Here is a 27,689-nt window from a genome sequence, read left to right as displayed (position 1 = left end):
GGACCATCTGTAGAAATGATGATGGTTTTAGAGGCGATACAGAGCCAATGAAAACATTGTTTTGGGTAGATCGTAGGCAGGTGTGCTCAGAAAGATTGCAGATGAAGCAACTTGTGATGTAAAATTAGCATGTCTTTTATAAACTGTCATAGTTGACTCCACCACTCTCTTCTCCTGTCCTCTCTCAGGCATATGAACTTATCAGTGCGTCCCAGGCAGCTGCCAGCTTTGGTGCGAAGTGGCATTCCCGAGGCTCTCCGTGGGGAGGTGTGGCAGCTCCTGGCAGGCTGCCATAACAATGACCACCAGGTAGAAGAGTACCGCACTCTTATTACAAAGGTAAGACCACGCAAAAGTACTGTCTTTGTTAAGTTGGCCAGGACACACTAAAGCCCCATGATCCCCTAATGTTGGTGTAAGCCGTTCAGCAACAAGATGACTCGTACACAAGCTCCCCTGATTTTAGGATGCATCAGCAAGCTGTGCACTTCACCTCTCATGATTTTCTAAATCTTTGTCCAAGCTGATGAAGTTTTATCCTGTTTGCTCTTTTCCCGATTTAACTTGTTTGTTTTTTTGTTTGCCGTCGGTCAGAGCATGTGTTACTTTTATTGTCCTCACTTTCAAACAGTTTTTTTTAAAGTACACCTCCAGGGCCACTGATGGCCCTGTTTTATAAGTTTCATGTGCTTCAAACTTGTGATGCTAACCACTGCTTTCCTGCTGCAAGTCATGCTGACTTATGGTGTTATGCAAGTAAAAGGTTTATACACTTTCCTTCTAGAAGAAATGTGTTGTGTGTTAATGGCTCTGTTAAAACTAATGACCCTTAACTTCTAATAATTACTCAATTACGGTGTACAGCCGTGATTCTGAAGACAATGGGACACTGTGTAAGACGTATAGTAAATAAAAACAGAATCCTTACATCAGTCTTTATTAGTCTGAAGAAAAAATAGCTTGTCTTTGTACTGTATTGTTGGTTGAAAGTAACAACAAATTGCATTCTGGTTTTATTCTGTTTTCACAGCATTTCACAACTTTGTATTGTAGACCAAGAAACAAAAAATATATGTAACTACCTGTTTATGAACCTCTGAAAGGAAGAAATCAAATTTTATGAAGTTGGCTGTGTTTTTAGTCAAGAGAGAGGTCTACAGAATCAGAAATGTGACCAAGTTTTCAATTGAATCCCTTTTTGCGACTTGGGGCCAGAAATTGCCTGCATTCGGCTACATACAGTGGTTGTCAGAATGATTCTTAAATTCTTCTTCGTGAGTTTTGAGGATTTCAGTTGGTTTTTGATAAAAGCTTTGTCATAGCTGCCGGGCTTTGTTATTGCCTCTGCCTATGTGCCTCCTTTCTGCAGACCTGTGTCAGTATGTGTCGTAGAAAATGACAACTAGCTTTTCAGTTTGTTGGAGTCATGGTTTGCATGTATAAGTATGTCTGTGCAGCCATGTGTGTAAGGATTGAAGGTGACTTCGCACTGCTGTAGATGGTCCTCCCCCAGCACGCTGAGAACAGTGTGTTAGTCTATGTAATTTTTTTTCTCGGCTGCAGCTCTGTCCACTGTTCTTATGTAAAGGCAACATCCCGAGGCAGCAAGCTGGGTCCCAGGTGGTGACAAGATGTTGGTCTTGCCCTTTCCTCCCCTCTGCTCTGCTCTCCTCTCCTGCTTTTATTCCCCCCACCACCCCATTTCTTTTTTGCTCCTTCCCTATCTCTGCCTTTGCACTTTTTCTTGAGTTTACCTTACATGTATGGCATGTGGTGATGGGAAAAATGGATAGTAAAGTTGCAAAAAAATAGGGTTTAAACTCAAAAAGAGTTTTTTTCACTAAAATCATGTAGCTGCCACGCTGTTCGCTGTTAACATGAATGGAATGAATGGAATCTCAACTTTCACTCAGACAACAATAACAATGCATCACAATGCCACTGTATTGATAGCCATTGGACAGAAAGTTGGACAGGAATTTATTACAGAAGCACTAAAGCATTCCAGGTTTGTACATCAGCCAACAAACACAAAGAGAAAGTGTGGAGAACATGTGCAGCTTTATCTGACTCTGACAGACAAATTTTGTGTTTTATTTAGCTTTCTCAGAGCAATACAGGGAAATGTTGCCAAGGACAGTTAAAGGACATAAAGGTGATAAATCTTATTTAACACAAGAGGTGTGCGCAGGGTAAGACGCATTCATTTTTTAAAAATCAAACTAGAACTTAGACACAAAAGGTGTTGTTAAGTATTGAAATGTATTGCATTATGGTACTCTGACTACTACATGTGTTAATTAGGAAATAATTGAATTCACACTGATGTTGATAGTGTTACTGGAACTAATTAAAAAGTATCTTCTGATGTACCAATTCCTTCTTTCCAAAAAAGTTTGTACATACCATTCTCCACGCCAGCTCCTAATTTGTTTTGTGTGCTTTCTGTATTCAGCCTGTGCTGTGTGTAACTCTTTGTGCTGCATTGCACTGTATGCACATCATGTCCTAGCTAGTGCCCTCTTTTGTACCCCACCCCTATTTGAACTTGGTGTTCATCCACACAATTGAATACAGGGCATTGATGGACATTTAACTGATCCTTTCCCTATGGATCCCTAATTAATTCTCCAACATGAGGGTCCCTGCTGCTAAGTAATGGAATTACTAGTTATTTGTATAATTTATAATTACCAGTCTGGCAAACATACTTGGTTATGAAATACAATGTGAAATAAGGGACAGGAACATTGTGACCATATTCAGTAGTCAACACATTTACAGCAGCATAATCTTTACTGCCAGTAAAGTGCTGTTTAACCTTCAAAGAAATGGACACAGTGTATGAAAGTAATTTTCCTTCTGTGTTGTAAGGTGTAGTTGCTAGTAATAATTGAGATAATATTATGCTATAGATATTATTAGTTTAAATAATCCCGTTAAAACACAGTTCCAACCTTTTATTGCATCGCACACCGTTTCTGTATTGAGAAACCAGTGGCCAGTGGGCCAACGTAAGAGGGATGGTGGGAAATAATAAAAAGGCAGAAGTAAGCTTGAGAGTTAGCTTGTTGGAGTTGGAACAGTAAAAGGGATACAGTACAAGCAGATAAAAATAGTTAAAGGAGTAGTTAAAAGTGGGGTTATATGAGGTACTTCGTCAGCGTGTTACCTACAGTAGATGGATCTTGGCATGGCCCCATTTTGGAGAAGCATGCAGGAATACCAGCATGGAAGCTTAGCAATGTACTGCTGTGGACAGAGGCAGAAAAAAATATTTTAGTTTGCTTCAAAAAAGAATCATCATTAAATATAGGCTTTATTTAAAATATTTTCACCACTTTACTTTGCCACTAGACATCCCGTTTCAAACGGGAAGCGAATCCCTTATCTAAGCTTTTGTCAAAGTCACCAGACTGCATTGACAAAAACTGTCATTTTCAGCAGGTGCTGGTCTACTGCTGCCTCAATCGGTTAGTTTGTTTTTGTTGTTATGTGACTTTGGTGTTTTAAAGTCATAGATGGGATTCACTGATGTAGATTGTTAGGTGGACCTTATTTAGGTTCTTAAAATAAGTTTTCCTGCTGCCCCTGTCCACAGGTGGCTTGCCAACTGGCATCTACTGTAGGTAATACAATTAAGAGAAAAAAAAAATAAAAAGTAACATTAAAAATAAAAAGTAACATTAATTCATTTTTGACTATGATTTATTGATTTCTGTCTTCATAGTCAGTAACAGGTTGTTGTGGACCAGTGGCCAATGTTAAGGGGCCTGCTAGATTGGGACCATTGTGCGAAAGTATGTGGCTCTGACTTTTGAGGTTCTAGTTCAAGCCTGTGTGGTTAATGGTAGTGTTATGTAATATTGATTTCCTGCCAAGCCCCCAGCAAGAGTTTGGGGCTTTGAAGACAATTTTTGTGGTTGCCAAACTGTGGAATTTCAACATCACATGATGCAATAAGGGCCTAAAAAGACTTTTGGACATGGAAGTTGGCTTCATATGCCACTTAACAACTTGCATAGGAATGAATGGAGTCCCACCTCCAAAACTGTATCCACTTCACTTTACACGTCCATGGTTTCTGCATGATATTCAACCACCTTTTACCTACGTGATGCGGCTGGAATGTTAGAAATGTATTCTAAGGTGTGTTTGTGAGCATATGGACATGTGTAGTGTGGACCAAAAGTGATCACATAAACACAGGTTGAGTCCACACACCTGCTGCGCCAGCCTCCTGTGGAGAGCAAAAACAAGCGCTCATATCTATCTGTCTGCCTGGCTGTCTCTGACTGACCCACATAATGACCTGTATGCCTGCCTCTCTGTCTATCTGTCTGTCTTTATAATCGTTTGTATTTGTGTATGGCTGACTCTGACTCTCTCTGACTTCTACCTAGACCTGTTTGTGCTCCTGTCAGCTTGTGTGTCTTCCTGTCTCTCTCTGTCTGCCTGCTCATTTGTGTTTTGTCACTGTCTGCTCGCCGCTTTCCTGCTTCTCTCCCGCTGTCTTGTCCGTCCAACATGTCTGCTTCTTTATTTTTCTGTGTGATTGTGTACCTGCCTGTCTTTCTGTCCTATAGGTATAGTATGTGTGCATTGCTGTTCTAACTTCAGCTGAAATGGAAATATGTTCAGATATTTTCGAAGAAAGACACTTTTTGCAGTTGAATTAAAAAGACTGGAGTCTTGTGTATCTTATAATAATCTTGTTTTTGTCTGTGACTATGTAATAACTCTCACCACCCTTGCCTGATGCTGGTCTTTATGTACTAGCTCTAGGCTGACTGAAAGACCACAGAGAAAGTCATCAGTTATTCTCAGTTTATTAGCTTTCCAGTAACTTAATTGCTATCCCTTCACATGATTTCTAAGATTAATAATCACTTCAGATTGGCCATCAATTGACCATTTCTTTTTGCATTTTTATGATATCATAAAAATGCAAAAAGGAAGGTCAATTAATTGATATCATGCTGATAAGAAAGTTGGCATGGTGGGGGTGCTTTTGGGGGGGGGGGGGGGGGGGGGGGGGGGGGGGTGCTTTATTGATAGTGTAGCGATATAGAGTGAAAGGGGGAAACGGGGTAAGACATGCAGTAAAGGGCATCGAGCTGGATTCGAACCCGGGCCGCTTGCTTGCAAGGACAAAGCCTCTGTGGTATGCGCTCTACCAGGTGTGCCACTGGGACGCCCGCTTATTTTTATATTTACATAAAAACAGCCACAAGCTGGGTGGTGGTGGTTGGTTGGTGTTAATCATTTTCAGATGGAAGGCAGCCAGTTGCAAGTTAACTCTTTGTCTTTTAACAGTGCTTAGCTTTATTAAACAGGAAATGAATTCCATTTGTGATTACTTATTTAGTTTGTATTATTTAAAACTAGGGTAGGTTTTTGTTGTTGGTGTCATTGGCCAAATATTACATAAAAAAACAGACTTCTGCAGCTACCCTTGGCTCTGTTTTCAGGTTTAAGAAAATCTAGCTTGTGATGGGAGACTTTGGCCAATCACAGGTCAGTTCAGAAAGGGTGTTCCTATTGGCTATACAAATGCAGATGCACATACACATCCCTTTAGATGGTGACAGCAAGGCTCACAATCATGATGGGGATGATTGAAATTAAGGATTAGTACTCATAAAACATGTATAAAACATGCTTAATACCCGTGTTTGTCTGGTGGGAGGGGCTTAGCACAGAGAGGGGTGCTGCAGGAGGAGGGCTGTGTTTTCAAATTCAAATTCAAAGACATCGTTTCTGTTTTTGTTTTTTCTTCTGCCTTTTCCAGAAACTTAAGGTGAATCACCCAGGATGTTAAGCATTTATTGTATTCCACCCTAACAATAACTACAGCCGTGTCAGTAAAGAGCTCATGTCATTATGTCAACATAACAACACATAACTGTAATCCTCAGCTTTTTTCTTGTCTTAGAATTTGGACATGCTTTCCAGGAATAATGAGGACTATTATGTTGCTGTTTGTATCAGCTACTGGACACATGCTGTCCTGCAGAGATTGTCAAGCTGTGAGGAAGCATAAGTTAACTAACAGGACAAAGTTATGCTTAGCCTGGCAACCCAGTGACAGTACATCAGGCTCTTCCTTCTTCCTCGTCCTCACAGCTCCCTTTTCTTTTTGGTGATTTGTTGTGATTTGTTTTTTTTCCCCCTCTCATCACCTTTTCCTCCATTCACCTTTGATGAGCTCTGTGCTACCTTCCTCATCCTTTCCTCCCGCTTCTCTTCTTCCAGCCCTTCTCGTCGTACTGTCATCTATTTTTAGCTCCTCGTGTGGTGGGCGGAGGAGGTGCGTGAAAGCATGGGAGTGTGTCTGGATTGCGGGGGAAAAGGTGCAGGCTGGTGTGTGTGTGTGTGTGTGTGTGTATGTGTGGGTATGTTTTGGTCTCCATCACGCTACACCAAATTTCCTGCACGAGACACTCTGCAGTCTTCCGAAAGCCATTAGGATGAGGATGGGGGCACTAAATCTGACGGTGATGACTACCCACTCAAGTTTCTAATTTTAGAACAGGATTCTGAGTAATTAAATGTAATCAGCACATCATACGAGCTAAAAATAACTGAGATGGTAATAATTCTAGGCAATATAAAAGGTTCTTTATAGAAAGGCTGAAGGGGACTAACCATTTTAAGGAAATTTAATAAAAAGTGTTCTGCTGAATTCTTTAGAGAGTTTCAATAAAAAGCTGTCTGTTTATGTTGCTGGGAGGGAGATTAAAAGATGTCTGGTGGGGTCATACTACCTGGTTATAGCTGACTTTGTCAAAGTATCTTTCGTGCTAAGTGGAGGTGCAGCATCAGCTGATGCATGCAAAACCAGGAGCAGGTGCATATCTGTTGAAGGCTTTCAGGCCACATAGTACATTTGCACACTCAAACATTTGTATCTTGCTTGTACTTTGCTTAATGTGTTGGTTTTGATTGGGGGTGTGGGATTTTTATGTCAAGATGCAGGCCACAGTTGTCGAAGACTGTTAGCCTCGATCCTATTACATATAGTATACTATAGTACACATATACTTTGGCTCTGGTACAACAATAAGAATTATTTCAGGAGAAATTGAGTAGCTGCCAATTATAGCCCCACCACTGCAATACAACATCATGTTATTCCCATACACTTTAAAAAAATAGTGGAGATGGTCACCGTGATGTCAGCCATAGGTTTTCGACTCCGGTTTTGATGCCTCGAGTTCAGACGGAATGACAGTATGTTACCAGCTAACACGAGCTCTGCTAGTATCTAGAGCTAGAGCTCTTCAGTGTCTTTTAGTCCAAGTGAACAAATGGGAAGTAGGGTTATTTTCTTATTGACTTTTATACAAACTGACTTCTTTTTGCAACCAGTGGAGTCGCCCCATGCTGGCCATTAGATAGAATTTTTGAATGTAATGTTGTGTTTTTCGCATATTGCAGGGCAAGTACATTTTTACAGTATAAATAATGAACTCTCTTGTTGTTGAGGTGGTGGGTTCATTGAAGTAGACTAATACGTAATAGCAGTAACATATTTATACTGCACTAGTGTTTATTTTCTTAGCTCATTCATAACTTTTAATGTGAATTCATCTCCATCTTTTTCTTGGAATTTCTTTATGCTCCATTAGTACAAACAGTTTGAAAGATACAGTTTAAGCAAGTCATTGCTTAGTTACAGTGGCCTCAGAAAATGTTAATTTTAGCATCAGTATCTCAACTTGAGCTGAATTTCTACCATTGTATTGTCAGTCTCTCTTTCGCTCACAGTTTGCACCTAGAAGGCAGACCCACGTACTAATTGCATAATTACTTGCTGTGCTGCTGAATCAGCTGCCAATTACATCCAGGCTGTGAGCGCAAATTAAATTATTTGCGCGGTGCTTTCATGTATTTAAATCTGTCTCACGGTCTCTTAAGCTCTTATATTGCTGCTGTTTATTATTAGTAGATTACAATTATAAAAACTAATCAATTAATAAAAATGGATTTATCACATTAAAATGTATTCAGAGTACAGAAGAGTACCAGCATAGAAACATAAGAGTCAGTAAAATTACTTTCTTAGAAAACAAGTAGACAAAATGTAGCACATTAACCTTGATGTATTCTTTAACATGAAATTCAAGACTATCTGTTATATAATGGCGCTTTTAACACATTTTGTCTTTTGTCGCTTTTTGTTTACAGAAGCAAATTCTAACCCACGCACATAAGAGCTGATTTACCTTTGTGCAGCATTTAACACATTCTGTATGTATAGTAGCCAACATGCTATGATTAACAGAGCTATAGGGGGACTTGCTGTCCTGTATGGTATGTCCGTGGTTCACAGCCGGATTAATAATAGAAATATTTCCTCTAAACTGCACCCAGGCATGTAGTTATTGTTTCCCAGCAAACAAATACAATAACTGCATTGTAGAAAGACAATGTCCATTCTTACAGCTCAAAATGTTCTGTCTTTAGGGAATGAGGTGAGAGCCTGCAGAGATGTCAGCATGGAAAAGAGCTGGGTTAACACTAAATGTCACTAATTTTAACAGTGTGAATCAGTATGTTTGAATCTTGGGGTGGTTATGAGAAACACTGGCTTAAACAACAGGGAGGGGTAAGAGGGTGGGGGAAGGAGGTAAGCCTCGTGTCCTTGCAGTTGATCATTGGTTGGAGCCACAGGGAAGGGGAGGGGCCTCAGTGCCACTGTTTCTGTAGAGAGGGAAGCAGAGGGAGTGAGAGAGTGAGAGAAAGGCAGTAAAGGAGGATAAATGAACACGGGGGGTTCTCCCAGCATCGGTATGCCTGCCTACCTCATTTCCAGTCCAGACATAGTTGCTGCTCCTCTGGATAGACATAACAGCTGAGGTGTGTTTGTATGTGTGTGTGTGTGTGTGTGTGTGTTTTAAATATCAGTCACCCCGCGCACCGCCTTCATCCTCTCAGCTCACGGCAGTCTGCTGTGATCTTACTGCGAAGGACCAGACAGAAACTGAGACAAGAGCAAGCGGACATGGACGAGTGGTGAAAAGAGGCTAAAGGAGAGGGAAGAAACAAGAGGAAAAAGAAGAAGGAACAGGAAAGAGAATAAAAAAAGGAGATAATATGCTTAAAGTCTCCTTCTCTACATTCATGTATGCAGCACATTACACAATAATGTGTTTTCACTGGAAGCTGTGACTCTGTGGACTATAGACAGATAAGACAGAGCTTCAATCTGTGCTTTCTGCAGCTGCAGCAGATGTTGAAGACATCTTTGACTTTATAGGGAGCCGAGGCATTTCAAGCAAGATTGGAGTGGAATTCCTTTAAACAAAGTCACGTTTCTTTCTGTTTATTTTCTTCGTTTTTGTGCCTTCAGCTGGAAGTTTGCTTCGCTGGAAAAAAAGACGGAATACACACGTTTCTTCTTGTGTGTTAATCTGTTTTTACCCTGATGTTGTTTTTTTAATCTTTGGGTAAATCCACAACTGCCTGCACCGAGGACAAACCCAGGGGGCTCCCTCACCTTTCTCTGTCCTTTCCATCCCTTCTGCATTTGAAATGGCAGATGGCAGCAGTCTCATCGTTGAACCGCAGCATGGAGCTTTTTGTTTGGACTGAAACAATACAACGACTTTCAGAACCAGCCAGCTACCTGTCAAAATAGTGGGTTCTTTTGGTTCATCACACCCTCAAAGGGCCCCTCAGACACGTATTCCTGCCCAAGATGATGAATTCCTCCCTGGATCCACTGAACCAGAGCTCTGCCGACCCGTCAAACTCATCTGCTCCCTTCTGCCTGCTTGAGATAGGCTACTCCCAGGTTTTTACCACCTGCCTCCTTGAAGTCTCTATCATATGTCTCCTCACTGTTCTCATTATTTCTGGCAACCTGGTGGTGATTTTTGTCTTTCACTGTGCCCCCTTGCTTAGCCAGCACACCACCAGTGCTTTCATCCAGACTATGGCATACGCTGATCTGCTGGTGGGGGTCAGCTGCCTGTTCCCCTCCCTGTCTCTCCTCCATCACCTCCAGGGCCTCGACCCCAAACTCACCTGCCAGGTGTTCGGGTACATGGTGTCTGTTTTGAAATCAGTTTCAATGGTCTCGTTAGCATGTGTCAGTGTGGACCGCTACATTGCCATCACAAGACCTCTGACTTATGCATCCCTAGTGACTCCTTGTCGAGTGCGATGCTGCATCATTCTAATATGGCTGTACTCTGCTCTGGTGTTTCTCCCATCTTTTCTTGGGTGGGGGAAACCCGGCTACCACGGGGACGTGGTGGAGTGGTGCGCAGTGAAGTGGAAGACTCGTCCGGCTTTCACCGCCTTTATTGTTGCACTGCTCTACGCCCCGGCGGCTCTCACTGTTTGCTTCACCTATGCCAACATCTTCAAGATCTGCCGGCAGCACACGCGGGAGATCAGCGAGCGCCACGCACGTTACCGTCCCCAGCAGCTGCAGGGCCCCGGGTTGACACCTGGATCTGCAGTCAAGGACAACAATGCAGTAGAGCAAGGGCAGTTTCCACACTTGTCGCAACCACAGAAATCCCAACCACAGTATCAGCAGCCCACATCAACATACCCAGACAAGCGATACGCTATGGTACTGTTCCGCATTACAAGCGTGTTTTATATCCTCTGGTTGCCCTACATCCTCTACTTTCTGTTGGAGAGCGGTGGGATCTACCACCACCCTGCAGCCTCGTTCCTAACCACATGGCTCGCCATCAGCAACAGCTTCTGTAACTGTCTCATCTACAGCCTCTCCAACTCTGCCTTCAGGAAGGGCCTCAAACGCCTCTGCTCCTTCTGTTTACAGCGCAGTGGCACTGGCTTTGGGGTTCGGAACACCAAAAAGGCTTTCATTGGTTCTGTTGAAAAAGGATGTGGAGGGCCAGGGTACGGATACGGTCACGGGGAAATAGGAATTGGCACAACATGTCATGTGTAGAGCACACACAGAAGGAACCCTTGTGCCAAATTGAACTTTTCTGAAGATGCCTGATGCGATTGCTGTAAAATGTCTCCTCTTTCAAGCTTAAATGTGCTGTAAAGAGATGAAAGGAGGCGTTGATCTGCCACTGCTGTTTCTGTCGCATTTGGAGGTTACACAGGCGTCCTCTCTGCACACGCCACAGCTGGCAAAGGCAGAGAAAGGGAGTCAAGAGCAAAGGAAACTGAATGAGACGAGACTTAAATAGCCTTGCAAGGTGTTTTAAAATGCTGAAGGAAAACCAGCATACTGTACTGTGTCGAGACAGGGTTTGATAGATGGAAGGAGTTGAAATGGAGGAGAAGAAGGTGTCTGAAGAAATGAATCCTTTTGAGTTTGAACTACATTTTTATCGATCCATTTTCTTTGATGGGAAGAGGATCCTTAACTTATTTTGCTAAAATGACAAATTGTTACAAGGAAAGTGTTCTGAGAAGCTGTATGTTAAACATTGTGATCTTTGATGCCGGATTATCAGCACAGTATGAGCTGAATGCAAAAAAGAACAACAGTTGACTGCTGTTTTAGTAATGTTGTGCTGAGGTGAACCGCCAATAGCACGCTCATTTAATGTTTGTGCTCTTACCCCCCCAGTATCTGAATACTAAGTGATGCAACAGTGTGTTTGTGTACAATGTATTTATTGTGTCTCTTGTTGTTGACTGATTGATTTGACCTTACTCAGTCGAAAGAAATTGGAAGACTCAGTGCACTTGTCATTTTTCTAGTTTGTTTGCATTGACTTAAGGTTAGTCATCATCAAGACATCTATTCAGACTGTTGTATTAGTATAATCATAAGTTTATGATTGATATTATGTCGTGGCTTCACACATTGAGCCTGTTGTTTATAATATATATGAGATGCTTCTCAGCTTGGGTGTACGACTGTTAACCTGACAAGTTGTTTCCAGTGAATTTATCTTTCAATTCATTTTTCAAATCTTTGTCAGTTTCATTGCACCTTCTTTTTCTTGATAATGAAACTAAACATATTTTATAACTGTCCAAGGCAAAGCAAGACCAAGAAAGGATGTATTTTTACACTTATTTTCCACAGATTGTTGGTACATCATTGGGCTGATTTATTTCTTAAAGACTTTTGTCAAAGGTAAAAACATTAAGCTCTTAGATGAATGACCATTGAACTGTGACCCATTGACTGGCTGAGAGGAATAGTCTAATGAGAAGTCTAATGTGATTGTGGAAATTCATATTTGCATATTCTTGTGAGTAATGACCTTGTTACAAACCTAGGTGTGCGCTGTATTGTTGCTGCACTATTGTGCCTGCATTCAGGGACTAGTGTATGTGCACACAAACACACACACCAACACCGCAGGATCACATGTAAACAGAACAAATTGCCCATTCACTCTGCCAGCTGGCTAACCTCGAGGTAAACTCTAACCTCTGTGCAGCACCATGTAGAGGGATTGACCCCTCAACTTCAGTTGCGTGTGTGTGAGCGTCTACGTGCAGGTGTTGTAGTCCATCCGCTTAACCCCATGTGTAGTTTTGTGGGTTCTTTTCACTTAGGTTGACTTTTATTACATATATATCAAGACAAATAAGAAGCCGGAATAAAACCAAGTCTACATATTGTGCCATAAAATCATTTTGTGAAAAAATATCTCTATTTTGAACCATGGAGACTCGTGTCACAGTTCATTTAGGTGCATCTAACTTTATTATATTTTATGTAATCTACCAAAGAAAGTTCAACAGATATTTATGATGAGATTTTTTTTTCTAAATATCTAATATATAAAGATTTAGTAAGATGTGAGTGGGTTTCACACAGAGTTTGTGTAGGTCCACTGCACTGTGATTGGCTCAGTGATGCCTTGTGTGCATGAATATGACTGTTTCTCACTATATAGTGATATATTGTTGCCTTGATATACAAAGGAAAATGAACTGTTGGAAAAGAATTTTCCTTACTTTTAGGGAGGGCTTAATTCATAGACACTCGACTGTTTTTAGAGAGCACAGACTGGAAATTGGAAGGAAAATGTACATTACGCAGATTCCAAACTCAGTACAGAATATCCTGAAAATGTTACTGTTTATTCAACTACTCTTCAAAAAATTCATCATTTGCAACCATTTTCCTCTCTTCTGTAAAACTGAGAACAACCAGGAGGAAGCACATGACTCAAAACTGTTAATTTTGTTTGCATTTTAATTTATTTGTTCGTGTGTAAATAGGTATGTACGAGTGTGGGTGCAAGTGTGTTAGGATGTGACCATTGGCTGAATTGGACTGTTTACAGTGCTTAAGCAAGGGTGCGTATAGAGTTTAATTGCTTTATTAGCTGCACATCACGTCCCTCAAGTACACTGTATTTTGTGAGTGTATGTGAGTAAGATGTACAGTGGTGGTAGATTCACATGTTGTCTTTAAATATTTTGGCTCATCATCTGTGAAGCATTGCCAAATATTGTTGTCTTCTATTTGTCTTTTTTTCAGAAACTGAGTGTACAGAAATGGCATGTACAGAAATGAAGTGTACAAAAATGGCGTATTGAATGTCTGATTGTCAAATTACAGAAATTTATTTTTGTAAAATTACTTTCTGTCTATTCTCTTGTGAAATGTTGGGACTCTAAGTAGAATTAGTAGCATGCTTACATGTTGAAATGATTGAAGCTGTGTCTTTATGAAGATATATTTTATTTGCAGCATTTCTATTAAAGTGTCTCATCCGTCTTTTGCCATTTGAAAAAGTAGATTACTTTGAATTTGAGGTAAGAAGTTCACCACTATAAAGATATAGATTTCTCACAGCAATTAATGGTACAATTGCTCAGCAATGTCTAAGATTTAGGGCAAAGCGTCATGGGAAATGATTGTGCCAATACATGCAGCATTAGCATTCACACACACGCATTCCACTATTCCTGTGGGAAAACAACCATTTCTCATGTTCTCAAGAGAACAAGAGTCTGGTGGTGGCTGTGGTGAGGTGAGGTGCAGCACCATGTTGGGTAGGTTTGGGAATATGGGCACTAGGACTTTGCAGCTTTCTGCCATGAGAGGGAAAAATAATGATGATGTTGATTAGGCACAATAATGACAAGATTGTGTGCATTCTACAAGAACAGTTTATCAGTAATAATTAGTAAAAAAAAAAAAAACAATAAAAAACCCAGGAAGCCCATTTGACTTCAGTGGTTTCTTGTAATTTTATTTCATATTAAGATCTGTTTTCCAGAAACGTTAATTCTTCATTTTCCTCTCTAATCTAATAACAGCTTTAGTGCATCGCCACTTTCAAAACTGGGGCTAAGCAGATGAACATCTGTCTTGGGAACAAACATTGTCTTTATGTAGCATACTGATATGTGGGCCACTGTAAATAAACTTGTAAAAACATGTATACATTTAATTGGGGCCTTATATGAAATAACCTATAAAATTAATTTTGAGGCACCCATTTTTATTTTGATAATATCAGCTCAACATACCCCAACTAAATAGGGTTGACGTAGTTAGAGTAGACAGTACAGCCTCTTATAGTGCACTTTAACACATAAACCCATGCAGTTTATATTTTCTTATCTTGTCTTTAAATCTGAACTCGATTTTCTTCTTTGTGTTTTCATAAGGCTCTAAATAGGCCACACCAGACCCCCACTAATGGCTGACTCATGACCCAGCTGTTCTGAGGAACAGATTATAATCACATTAAGACGAGACTGACCACTGTAAAAAAACATTGGTCTGGAATCGTCCCAAAAGATGCAGGGATCTCACTCTGCGTGTGTTTAAGTTCACAGTGAAACTTGCTCACAGTCAAAAATAGGGCCTTTTGTTAATTTTAAATGGAGAAAATTATTATTAAAAGCCTTTTCTTTATTCAATTGTTACAAACACTGTCCTTTTTAAGTTGTCAGGGGTTGAAGATGTATGCTTTTATAGATGGAGAATGTTTGGATAATTCAAATGGTCAACCATGTTTAATTTCTCTGTGAGTCTCTGTGAAATATTTATAATTTTTCATTACACAATGCTTTGTAGGTGAAAAGCCTATATGTATTATAAGATGTACACGTTGTGTGTCTGTACTTAGCAAATAAATGTAATGTTATCTCAGTGTATTCAAACGTCCTTGTGCTAATTACTTTGCTTTGAACACAGGCATGATGGGCACAATGTTTCTCTATTTAGTTTCTCTATTCTCCCACAGGTGAAATGCCATTAGTAATCACTGATGAAGTACTTTAGCACAAATGCTGTGTGTCACAACACAGTCAGGTAGAGGGCTTGACTGGGTACGGCTGGCTGAAGATTAACTAGAGCAGTTGATAAGGAAAGTAATAGCATTGCATTCTCACAGAATTTTCCGTCATTTGTCACTTTGGCGTAGATCGTTACAGATAAGACCAAATTGTTGCTATGTTAACATGCTCTAAATGGACTGTAATACAACAACGACATATTTGTGCAAGCAGTTGGTCTGCTGAATTTGCATGCTGGCAAGGCTGCTTTGGGAAATGTTAGTGGGCTCAAAAGTAATACCATAAGAAAATGTAGGCCATTGTATTTTTGGCAGTGCATGTTGTATGTCGGGTTGTTATTAAGATTTGCATTGCCTCTTCCTCTCTGGCATCCCTGTCCTGATCAGATACAGATTTTGCCTGCCTCTTTGTATTGAAGCAGTGTGCCAGTGCACAAATGGCACAAAAAGTAGGGCATGAGACAGACGATTAAGATTTAATGATAGATGATGCTAAGGTGAGGCAACAGTGCGACAGAGCATGTGCTCTGTCCATTACAGACTGTGGTAAAGGAATGACTGAATTTAACTAACTAGCACTTGCTTTATTAAAGTAAGAATTAAAAATTGCAGTTTTTGGAGAAAAACATCTACTAATTATTCGGGAAGCATTAAAGATGCTTTGACGTTCACTATTTCATCCTTAATTTACATTTTTTCAAGTTTAAATCCAAACTGTAGCACTCAGGGTTGTTTGGGTTGTGGAGCAAGGTTTGTATCGAGCTTGATAAATATCACCCTGTGTTTTCTTGGCATCTCAGCAGGGTCCTTTAGGAGCAGAGAAAGAATAACAGAATGACATGTCAGCTATTGTGTTGAGTCAGAGAAAATCAGGGACATAAACAATAGAGGGCTAGCTACTCAGCCTTCCCACGGAAGCCCTACTCCGGTACTTTATTCCTAGCTTTAGACTCGCAAACAAACATAAACACACGCACATGCACATACTGTAGCTCTGCCATTTTTGGCTTCCCCCCAGTGAAGAGTTTGTATTGTACTTCTGTCAGAAAAACATGCTTTATTCCATGATTTACATTTCGATTTATATTTGCCCTTTACAGCACTACTCAGGCAGTCACTGACAGGCGACAATACATCCATGCATCCATTATGACAATTAAACAGAAAGTACTGTAGCTGTTATGGTTGATTTCTTTGTTTTACCTGTCACCTTATTCACTATTGATGGCAGAAAAAAGATGGAACTTTTGACCAGGGGGGTGACTAATGGGATCTGTGACTCTGTTAAAAAAGTCTCATATGGTATCATTCAGACTCTTAATACCACTTTTAACTTTAACTTGCAGCTTATTCCTTTGCAAAGCTTTATTTAACAAGTTTGTGCATTATCCATACACAGAAGTATGGAGCTACAGTATTAGCCTGACAAAGCACAAAGGCTGGACATAATGTAAAAAAAAAACCTACCTGCCCCTCTAAAGCTGACTAATCAACGTGTTTCTTGGTGAACAGCCAAGCACAGTGACTGCTGGAGAGTTTTCATCACTGTGTTTCCAGACAATTAGTGGATAATCACTCCAGTATTTAATGCACATAACTGCCTGTAAATGCACAGCATGAGGTTTTTACACTTTGTGTGTGGATTCATCTCTAGCTAAACAGATTTCTTATAGTCTTGTTTGTAGTCTGAGTAGTGTTGACCAATCATGTTTGAGAGTGCTTTGGTTGACTGTAGGTTAACAGAACGCAATAGCTGAAATGTAATCTCAGAGCCCATTGGCTATCACCTGATGATTTAACTTTTTATTAGCCTTTTAAATATATATCATTCTATTCATTTGAATAAACCAATCTGTTTTTGGAGATTAGCCAAAATGTCGCCTGGACCGAACCCAAGAGTTTAAACATCACTTAAAACTACAGTAATATTGATGGTATTACATTTGTCTTAAATAGATCTTTATACGTGCTCAGAGATAACTTGCCCTTTCCATTGTCTTTCCCTCCGTCTTCCTCTTAATCACTTAAACTCGCTCTCACACTTCCGTGCAGTACCATGAGACACTGGATATGTTTTCTCTCCCCTCTCACGCCACCCTCATGCAAACCTCACTCTAACTGAATAGACAGACGCACAGAGAGGAAACTAATTGGCCATTATGTCAGAGGTCTTTGTACATGCTCTCACCACTTCAGATAAGTATGGCTAAGTGGTGCTTGTATAAACATGGATCCTTATCATTCACTGAGAGACTGTGGCCCAGTGTAATGGGCCCTTCACACTGGATGCAGTAACTCCACCCCTGCCTTCTGAAATGTATCGATACCAATTTCAAGATCAAGATGTCTGGAGTGCCTGTGTGCTCCTTTTCAGTCCAACCTGGTTTAACTTTACTGATGTGCTTTAAAGGGAAGCCCTTCATCTACCAATGATTTTTTAAGCAATCTCTTAATCATTTGTTCTATGAAATATAAAAAAGAATAGTGAAAGAAATGCTATTCAAAGCTTCCAAGAACTCAAGGCGACATCTTCAAATGTCTTTTTTTGTTTGATCAAAAGTCCAAACGCCAAAGGCACTAGAGACAAAGAGAAGCAGCAAATCCTCCAACATCAGAAGCTGGATAAATCACATTTTCAATGTATTTGCTTCATCAACTGTTCAACCATTTTTTGATCTATTTATCAATTATCATTTAACTCCAGTAAATTAGGATTTTACAGATTCCCGGATTGCGGGACTCTCCATAGATGCAAGAGAAGAGATACGTGTGTTTTGAAAATATAAGTAACATGACAGGTCTCAGATCAGTGGATGAGATATGTTACATGCCTTAATTAATACCACATAAATACCAACCATATAACAACCGAGGAACAGATCGTACACTGATCAAACTTAAAACAATCAACATTACGCAAGCTTCCCTAAGCACCTAGTCAGGTTGGCTGTGCTTAAAGCACATACAAACACTGCAGCTATTACTTACAGGGTGTGGTGGAAATTGTGGAATGGACTTTAAAAAAATAGCCTGTTGTTGGTCTCTGATCTCCATTAGCTCACTTTGTTTTACTATTTCTTTCTTCCTGCATTTCTTCTTATACTAGCCTTATTTTTGTTTCACTCTCTTCCTTTGTGGAAGTTGGAACAGAAACCTTGGAAAAAGGAGAGGGGAGGGAGTTGATTGGTACAGTAACAGCAAGACTGAGAAGGTATAATTAGCTGCAAATGGAACAAGAGATATTTCAAACAAACAAACAAAAAATGCAACACTGTTGGTTTGAATTCAGGGATTTTTGTGGTGTTTGGCCATGGGGTTGTCTTAGTGGGATTTGAAGCACCTGCAGGGAGTGATGGTTACCCTCAGTCCTGCAAAAGTGAGTTTGAGCAACACACAGTATGCTGAAAAACTCAAATAGCATGTTCTGACATCCCAGTGTGCAGTGGAAAATTTCCCTACATGGATCAATGGGGTCTCGTATTAATTTGCTCATTGAACATGAGCTTGGTGAGGCATTATTGTTACTGACTGCTCACTGAATGGAAACCCTTCTATGCTCTTGCAGACGGTCTCATTATTCACTGTATGGATGAAAGGAGGGTCGCAGCACTGGGCTACAAAGGATGTCATAACGGATTTCTGCCCAAATTACATGAACGCCCTATTTTTGTATTGAATCACCCACATTGGAGCCACTTCATCCTCCGAATACTGTATGAAGATATCTTTAAATGTGTATTTGATTTGTCATGTAATGGCCAGGGTGTCTTGGAGTAACATTACTTATTTAGAGGCTGTTTGTTCCAAATACATCAATAATGAAATGAGGGGTGATTAATCTCTGCTGGTAGAGTAGTTACTGATCTCTCTCTCTTTCTGTGTCAGTGTGTATGCCTGTGTGTGGTATTTCCACTGTGTTGTGCTCTGTCATCACAGTGGAGGGATATCCCAGAGAAATATGTTGCCCAGGGCTTGAGTGTGAACTGGATTGTATGCAGTCGGGGCTGTGCTCACGCCTTTGTACTTGCAACAAAATATCCTGACCACGAACAGTTTGTTCTGACCTTGTGTCCTCCATGCTAGCAGGTTAGCTCTTTGCATGGTGATGTTGATCAGTCGGTCCACCATCAATAAGTACTGGGTGGATTACCATGTTATTTGATACAAATTGTAAGGTCTCTTTCAGGATGAATTGTAAACTGTTGATGATCATTCTGACTTTTTTTTTAATCTCCATTATTGGTATAAACATTATAGCTAGCATTAGCAGTGGGCAATGGCTAATATCTTCTCTCACGGTATACAGTCATGGAAAAAATGATTAGACCATCCTTGTTTTCTCCTTGCTTTCTTGTTCATTTAATGCCTGGTAAGGCTGGTACATTTGTTTGGACAAATTCAATGATAACAACAAAAATAGCTCATAAGAGTTTAATTTAAGAGCTGATATCTAGACATTTTCCATGGTTTTCTTGATAATGATTTTGGTTATTTGCTTTTTTGTTGTTGTTATCATTATATTTATCCAAACAAATGTACCTTTAGTTGTACCAGGCATTAAAATGAACATGAAATTGAAGAAAACAATGGTCTAATATTTTTTTCCATGACTGTATATCATTTTATATCAAAGTAACAGTGTATATCTTATCATGACAGAATCACTATTGTTTAAATTCAATGGAGAAAATAGCATACTTTAAATTTGATTATTTTCTTATTTGGAACTTCTATTGGCGACCATCAAAAACAACTGCTTCACATGATACAACACTTAAATTAAAACCAAAAGACATAAAACGATAAAAGGTTTGAAGGTCAACAGCTTGCCTCCTTTTGCTCTGTATTTACAACTTCACTGGAGCGGGTGATGTCACGTTAGTTGCATGCAGCTGGATTTGTGAGATCACGAAACATAGAAACACAAGTAAACATGAATAAACACAATGGATACTTGCACGCATAACTCAAGGTGAAAATTGGCTTCACGTTTGGTGTGAACAAAGCAAACGCAGCCGGTGGCACCGCTAAGTCCATTTTTAAATCAAGAAAAGAGTATGCATGTACAGCAAAACTACCCCCTTAAGTTATGGTGCTGGTTATAATTTGTTTTTCTGGTGCATACATTTTATTCACACATCCACACATTTCCTGCTCTCTGTTTTAGTTACTCATCCATCCCACTCTCCAGACAAGAGGTCTTGTTGATTCACTGTTAAGGTTCAGAGTGCTAATGGTAGAAACTGTGACGATGAAAACCAAACGCCTTCTTATCAGCCTGTTATACAGTGAAGTATTTTAGTCCCCGGTTATTTTTCTATCTAGTGACCTCTTTGTTGATATCACTCTGTAGTATTGCAGTGTGTTGGAGACTTTTTTAATACCAGGGGGAAATACTTGTGTGCAGTATGTTGCAAGTAAATGTAATTCCACAAAGTGACTAAATTTTAGGCAATAAACTTAACTTTGTTAGTTCCAGTGCCCAGTCCAATTGAAGAATTGTCAGTATGCTATTTGTTGAGAAAAACACAGAAAACATGCATAATATATATAATCTGAATTCCTTTTGTGGTTTGTGTTACATTATTTATTCGGTCATTCTACCTTTAATGTAAATTTTTTCTATAGTTTGTCAGAGTTGTGTTATTATTGAAAGTAACCAATTTATCAAAGCTTTGAAAACAGTAATTACTTGTGTAAAAGTTCTGTAATACAGTTGGAGCTCAAATTGACAGAGAAAGATAAATAGAGACAGAGAGAGGTGTTCAGTTTGTACTGTATAAGAGAACACTCTGTGCCACCAGTAATTCATCTTGGCCCATACTGTAAATGTCAGCAGTGTGTTTCCACCACCTACTGAGGAACACTGACCACTGCTGGGCCTCTGTGGAATGTATTCCCAGTGGTTGTCTTCTGAAACTTCTTGTGTCGATTAAATGACTAAATCTCCTTTCCTGTGACATGCACTCCTCACTTCTTTTTATTCACCTCAACCTTTTGCCCCTCCCCCTTTGTCTCATTATTAGGAGTCCCCTCAGGATAGTGCCATCACCAGGGACATTAACAGGACATTCCCAGCTCATGACTACTTCAAAGACACTGGTGGAGATGGACAAGACTCCCTCTACAAGATCTGCAAGGTGGGACACACACACACACACACATGGAAGAGGAAAGTCAATACAAGGCATTATGGAGTCAGTCAAAAATTGATTAACACAGTGAACAAAACTTCATAAACAGACTGTATGCCACATGATTGTAGAGCAACTGCAAAACAAGCAAGAATAACCTTCGTCCAGTCTTTACTAAATACGCAAAATGCATCCATTTTTAGCTGTGACCAACAGCACTATAGCTTGCTTTGTCTGTCGGGAGGTTAGTCAGTCCACAATAATTTTCCTATCCTGAACTTTTGCATGGATGTCAAGTGTGGATGCATGTGAACATGATTGGAGCTATTGTGAATTCACCTGTCTTTCTTGACACAGCGTATCATGTGACAGTCATTTTTGAATTGGCATGAAGTTAAAATCCACACAATACAAAAATTGCAACTCAAAATACAGTATTAAAATATGTGTAAACATTTTTAAAAATCAGATAAGAACAAAAGTTGATTGAATTTCTATATCTCCATCCATCAGAGTAAAAAATATAACTAATTTATATCTTACAACCTGTTTTTTTTTTTTCTTCTTTCTTGGAGACAGCAACAGATTTGCAGTCTTTTTGGTAGCAGTGGTATTCAGTGCTAGAACCACTTACAGTAATCTGCATGTGAAATAGAATCACATGTTTGCCTATAGTACAGTGTAATTACTTTGTGAATGACTTGCTGTACAGTAGGTCTGATGACAAAGTTTGCCCAGCAGTAGTGAGAGTTGTCACAGCTAAAGGGAGCTGTTTATTAATTACCTGAACAACCGCTCTGTTTCTGGGTGGTTCAGTGGGTTCACAACAGCCACGGCCTGTCTAGAAATCTAGAAATGCAACACAAAGGTTGTAATCGACCGTGTAACTAGCACACACACACACACACACACACACTATGCTCTAGTATAATACACATACGCAAACCTGGCAACTTGACACAAAATACTTATTGATTGTGAAGTGGCAGCACTTTCTTTCTCATGAGAATGAACACGTGCATATACAGCAGAGACATATTTCAGCCTATAGTTCCATAATTTCACATAAGAGGCCCGGCTGCAGTTTGCTCACTGTTTTCATTTCATTCATTATGTATAACTCAGGTGAGGGCATCCATCTCTTTCCCAGACAAGCACCTCCTCAGGTGTGTTTGAATAATTCAGCGGGCCCTCCCTTTCCTCTGTGTGTGGATTGATCCACACTTTGTCTGTTTGACTTGTGCTCATTATTTGTGTTTGTAGCTCAGTAGGCCACTACAGCCACTTTCCCAAACTCTCTCCCTTCTGTTTTTCACCATCATGGCTTCCAACAACAGACTTGCAGGGGTCTTTGTTGCCGCTGCACCAGTGAAAAAATATTCCTGCACATGGATCCCTGTCCTGGGAGTAAAACAATGTCCCTGGCATTTAATTTAGACACTGATCCCCAAAAGGTTCCTATATCTTCCTTTGCTGCTGTTCCATTGTGAAGTGCCTCAGTACTCCACACATCATGAAATTGTCAAGTGTGCTGGAACACATTTATTGTGACATTCAATGCAAAAGCTTCAGCAACTTTAGGTCTCTTAAATGGGAAAAAAACTGACTGCCAATAGCTTGTATGGTATGATTCAAGTCCTGTGAACCAGACAAGTCTGCTATGAGTTTGAAAACTAAATATTTATACAAATGGTTTTTGACTGATATGATGGTGGGTAGACAATATTAGTCTCTGTTTTTGTGTGTATGATTTCTCAACTTAACTTAATATTTTTTTCCATGGCTGATTTAAAGCCTTGTTAAGTTTCCAGTGCAGCTTGAGCCATTTTTCTCACCACCTGTCAAATACAAGTTCAGTATTTACTGACACTGAACTTGCCCGGGGGTGGTTTGCCAACTCCTGAAGGGAAAATATGTTATAAATTCCACACACTTTGGCTCTTTTACATTACATGTCATCATTTGATTCTGTTTTGAAATCACAAGTACTATTTAATCTACCTTTACTTGGTATGAATCTGCTACATGCTTCAGCTGCAAGCTGGCAGCAAGGTTTCCACTACCATCTATTATACAGTAGTGTTTTTTTTGATGATTATATCATTTTAATTCCCTCATAAATTTTAAAATTCACTGTGAAACTTATTTATTAACTTTGTGCCCGCTTGCCTTTGTCCTCTCCTTCAGGCTTACTCTGTTTACGATGAGGAGATTGGCTACTGCCAGGGACAATCCTTCTTGGCTGCTGTGCTGCTGCTACACGTGAGTTCACATATCAGCAGGGTCGAGCAAAAATCCTATCCAATTTAATCCACTTTCAAGGGCTGAGAGGGACTGTTTTGTTTTCATTTGACATCTGTATCTTTTTGACATTGTGCAATGCTGAAGGAATGGCCTGGCTTATTTTGAATGTCTTGTCTGTAGTTTATTCAGTGTGTTATGATATGCATGATGCCCAGTACTGTTACTGGACAAAAACATTTTGAGAAAGATTTCAGATGGTGGTATTTTAGGTTTTGTTTTTTTTTAGAATTCATGCATACAACTGAATAAAAGAAATATATGTATACATGATTTAACATCATTGAAATATAAAGCTATATGTCCATGGGTACACATGTGTGAAAACCAAACAGAGCAAACCTCAAAGAATGCAGCTTTGCATCCTTTTTTCCATTTAGTTCTGCATTGTTCAGAATCTCTGTGATTCTGACTGTGTGACATTTCATTTTTATAAATAATATATATTGTGTTTGTGTTCATCCTCAAAGTTAAAATGACTTCCCTTTAGGCATTCCTGCAGTTCAGAGACATGTCAGCACTGCCACCTAGTGGCAACATTGTCAATGTCTTCTTAAATGCTGATGGAACGGGGGGAGATGTGTGCATAGCATAACAACAGTTATGGCTCTATATGGGATAGCTGTGAAGTAAATGTTTGTCATATGAGCCTCATCTATTAATCTCAGTAGGATATGAATTTCTGAATTACTTAATCTCTTGATCGTCTTCTTTAGATGCCAGAGGAGCAAGCTTTCAGTGTTCTGGTGAAGATCATGTTTGATTACGGGCTCAGGGACCTTTTCAAGCAGAACTTTGAAGATCTGCATTGCAAGTTCTTCCAACTTGAGAGACTCATGCAGGTATGTGTGTGTTTTATTTGTGTATAATCAGGCTGAAAAGATGTGTTAGTTGGTATACAGTTGGTCTAATAACAGACTACTGCACTACAGTAGTTAGTAATTAGTGTTAAGTCTTAATTTAATATATTACTTGCCCTCCTTCCACATCATTCCTTCTACTTTTCTGCCTCACCGTGCTCCTCTCTCTCTCTCCATTCCTCTTCGGCCCCTCTGTCTGTCTTTTGTCTTCTCTCTGTCTTAAACAGGAATATATACCAGACCTGTACAACCATTTCCTGAATGTGGGTCTGGAGGCTCACATGTACGCCTCTCAGTGGTTCCTCACCCTCTTCACAGCCAAATTCCCTCTTTACATGGTCTTCCATATCATTGACCTGCTACTGTGTGAGGTTAGTTATAAAACACACAAACAAAGCTTTCCCAGCTGAAATTCACACATACAGTATTACCTAAAATATTTTATTTATTTAATACAGGCAAAGATAATACACATGAAAAACAACAATAGGATGACATGACCATATATGTCACATTAGAGACTGACATTTAGAGACTGACATTTATATTGTCCCAAATATATCAGCATTTTTTTCCAATTTCGTGATGTGTTGTGGTTCTTTGTAATTATTTGTAGCAATCATTGTTTTGAAAAGATTTTGGCTGAGCAATGGTTTTTTTAGTTTTTCTTTTAGAAAGCCTAGATTCAGAATAGTTGATGAGCTTAGAATATAAAACTTTCACCAACCCGAATAACTGTATTGATTTTATAATGGCATTCTCATCCAGAACCCACAACATAATGTATATAAAGGTGTGAATTTAAATAACATTCGTTACAGACTCGACTAAATTCATTTATTTTGCCTTTCATGTACAAATATTATCCTGAGCTGAGAGAAGAGAAACATATTTTGAGATATGTTTATTAAACAATGATAAGTAATGAAACTAAAATACTTAAGTATTCTAGGGAACACTTTATGACACTCCAAACTGCACACAACTATGCATTTTCTCTAGAAGTTTATTGACTGTTGAGTGTGGCAAATTCAAGCACTTAGAGCCCCCAGTGGTTTATATAATAATGAAGTTTGAAGTGTGAAGTTTGGAACAATGAACACTCTTCCAAGAGCTGGCTGTTCGGCCAAAGTCAATAAAAAGTTTATCCACTTGAAGGCCTCAGAGAGTAGTTTGTCTGATAAAACAAAGATGTTTTTTTGGCTTGAATGGCAAGCACTACATCTAGTGAAAACCATGCTCCATTAATCACCCAAATAATTTAGGGCACCATGGTGCTGTAATGATGCACTGCAGCAGCAGGAACTGGGAGGCTGTTCAAGATCTTGGAAATGATGGACAGACATTAAATACAGAGAGGAAAACCTGCTTCAAATCACACACAACCTCAGACTAAGGGGAAGATTGACCTTTCAGCACAGTGGTCCAAGCCAAGACAACTGGATTGTCTCTGTGTGGCAAGTTTGTAGTTATTCAACTTCACATGACGTCTGACAGCACAGATAAATAATCTGCAGGGAAAAGTTTGGGACACTGTGCAAATTCCAAATAAGCAAAACTGGTAAAGTAAATTATTAACAGCAAATGCAGAACTCAAATAATAACAGACATGGAAAAAAATATTAGACTATTGTTTTCTTCAATTTCTTGTTCATTTTAATGCCTGGTATAACTAAAGGTACATGTTTGGACAAATATAATGACAACAAAAATATCTGATAAGAGTTTAATTTAAGCTGATATCTGACATTTTCCACGATTTTCTTGATAATAACCAAAATCATTATCAAGAAAACTATGGAAAATGGGTGGTGGTCTAATCAGGACTGTATATGATTATGTACATAGTTCAGACATTGATGGCAAATACTATTTTAAAGTAAGTAAATTGTTTGTGCACGTTTTATGTTTTTTTTCGATTCTTCACTACACAATGAAAAATGTGCCTTTATTTCCAGGGCATCAGTGTGATCTTCAATGTGGCCTTGGCACTTCTGAAGGTAAGGCAGTCAGCACAAATATGGACACATACTTGCACCCACAAAAACATCACTAGCAACCACACTGAGGATAAAAACAGCAGAAACAGGGATTCATCAGTTTAAAATAAAATCTTTGTATCAACTTGCATCTAATGTCTGTTTCCATCTTTCTTTTCCTCAGACATCAAAAGACGATCTGATTCAAACAGACTTTGAGGGTGCGCTCAAATTCTTTCGTGTCCCAGTACCAAAGAGGTACCGCTCTGAGGAAAACGCCAAGAAACTGATGGAGCTGGCCTGCAGCATGAAGGTGAGTTTAGAGTTAAAAAGAATAGAGTCTCAGTTCACTGTTAACTCTCTGAACCCCACAACCTGCCATTGTGTTTGAAAGGCATGTTTTCTTCAACAACAAAAAACCCCAAAACACCATTCATCATAGCCAGAAACTGTAAATATTTCTGACATTCCTTGAACAAATCATGTTTGATGAAACTTCCAAAAGGAAAAAACAAACAAAATCTAAGCTTAAAATAGTGTAATTTCATCAAAATCACTTATTCTACATTAGTTACAGTTTACACTAACCAGATCCTGTAAAAAAATGCACTCCTCCGTTCAAATGGGAAGCCATAAATAACTCAGCTGAGACAAACAGTCATGTAACAAATATTCACTGGAACTTTGACAGAACTGCAGGCTGTAAATACAGTCATGGAAAAATTGTTAGACCACCCTCGTTTTCTTCAATTTCTTGTTCATTTTAATGCCTGGTACAACTAAAGGTGCATTTGCTTTGACAATTATAGTCATAACAACAAAAATAGCTCATAAGAGTTTAATTGAAGAGCTGATATCTAGCTATTTTCCATGGTTTTATTGATAATAGCTAGATATCAGCTCTTAAATTAAACTCTTATGAGCTATTTGTGTTGTTATCATTATATTTGTCCAAACAAGTGTACCTTTAGTTGTACCAGGCATTAAAATGAACAAGAAATTGAAGAAAACAATGGTCTAATATTTTTTCCATGACTATAGTTCAATATGTATAGCATGTGGAGCTTCCTTTGATTTTTTCCAATATCTGTAAAACTTGGTACTGGGGAAATTTAATGTATAGGTTACATTTTCTTGTAAAATTATCAATTTTCTTTTTTAATGATCATGGCATTTTAGCTGCATTATACTGCA

General features: G+C 39.3%; 2 protein-coding genes across 3 annotated transcripts in view; both read left to right on the top strand.

The window, feature by feature from the left end:
• Window positions 1-27,689, top strand: part of LOC131992097 (rab GTPase-activating protein 1) — a 79,250-nt gene that overhangs the window by 30,895 nt on the left and 20,666 nt on the right. For both annotated transcript variants that reach the window (XM_059357495.1, XM_059357494.1), the window contains 7 exons: window positions 189-339; window positions 21,248-21,361; window positions 23,543-23,617; window positions 24,373-24,498; window positions 24,744-24,887; window positions 26,475-26,516; window positions 26,680-26,808. In XM_059357495.1, coding sequence (XP_059213478.1) covers window positions 189-339; window positions 21,248-21,361; window positions 23,543-23,617; window positions 24,373-24,498; window positions 24,744-24,887; window positions 26,475-26,516; window positions 26,680-26,808 — 781 coding nt within the window. The remainder of the gene's footprint in view (window positions 1-188; window positions 340-21,247; window positions 21,362-23,542; window positions 23,618-24,372; window positions 24,499-24,743; window positions 24,888-26,474; window positions 26,517-26,679; window positions 26,809-27,689) is intronic.
• LOC131992098 (probable G-protein coupled receptor 21) lies at window positions 8,750-15,081 on the top strand. Its single transcript, XM_059357497.1, has one exon. The coding sequence runs from the start codon at window positions 9,704-9,706 to the stop codon at window positions 10,934-10,936; it is 1,233 nt and encodes a 410-aa protein (XP_059213480.1). The 5' UTR covers window positions 8,750-9,703; the 3' UTR covers window positions 10,937-15,081.

Source organism: Centropristis striata, chromosome 19 (assembly GCF_030273125.1).
Source record: "Centropristis striata isolate RG_2023a ecotype Rhode Island chromosome 19, C.striata_1.0, whole genome shotgun sequence".
NCBI lineage: Eukaryota > Metazoa > Chordata > Actinopteri > Perciformes > Serranidae > Centropristis > Centropristis striata.
Note: the sequence above shows the minus strand (reverse complement) of the source record. Positions and strands in the feature narration are given on the sequence as shown.

Coding starts and splice junctions, on each gene's coding strand:
- LOC131992098 (XM_059357497.1), top strand. CDS start 9,704: ATGATGAATTCCTCCCTGGATCCACTGAACCAGAGCTCTGCCGACCCG.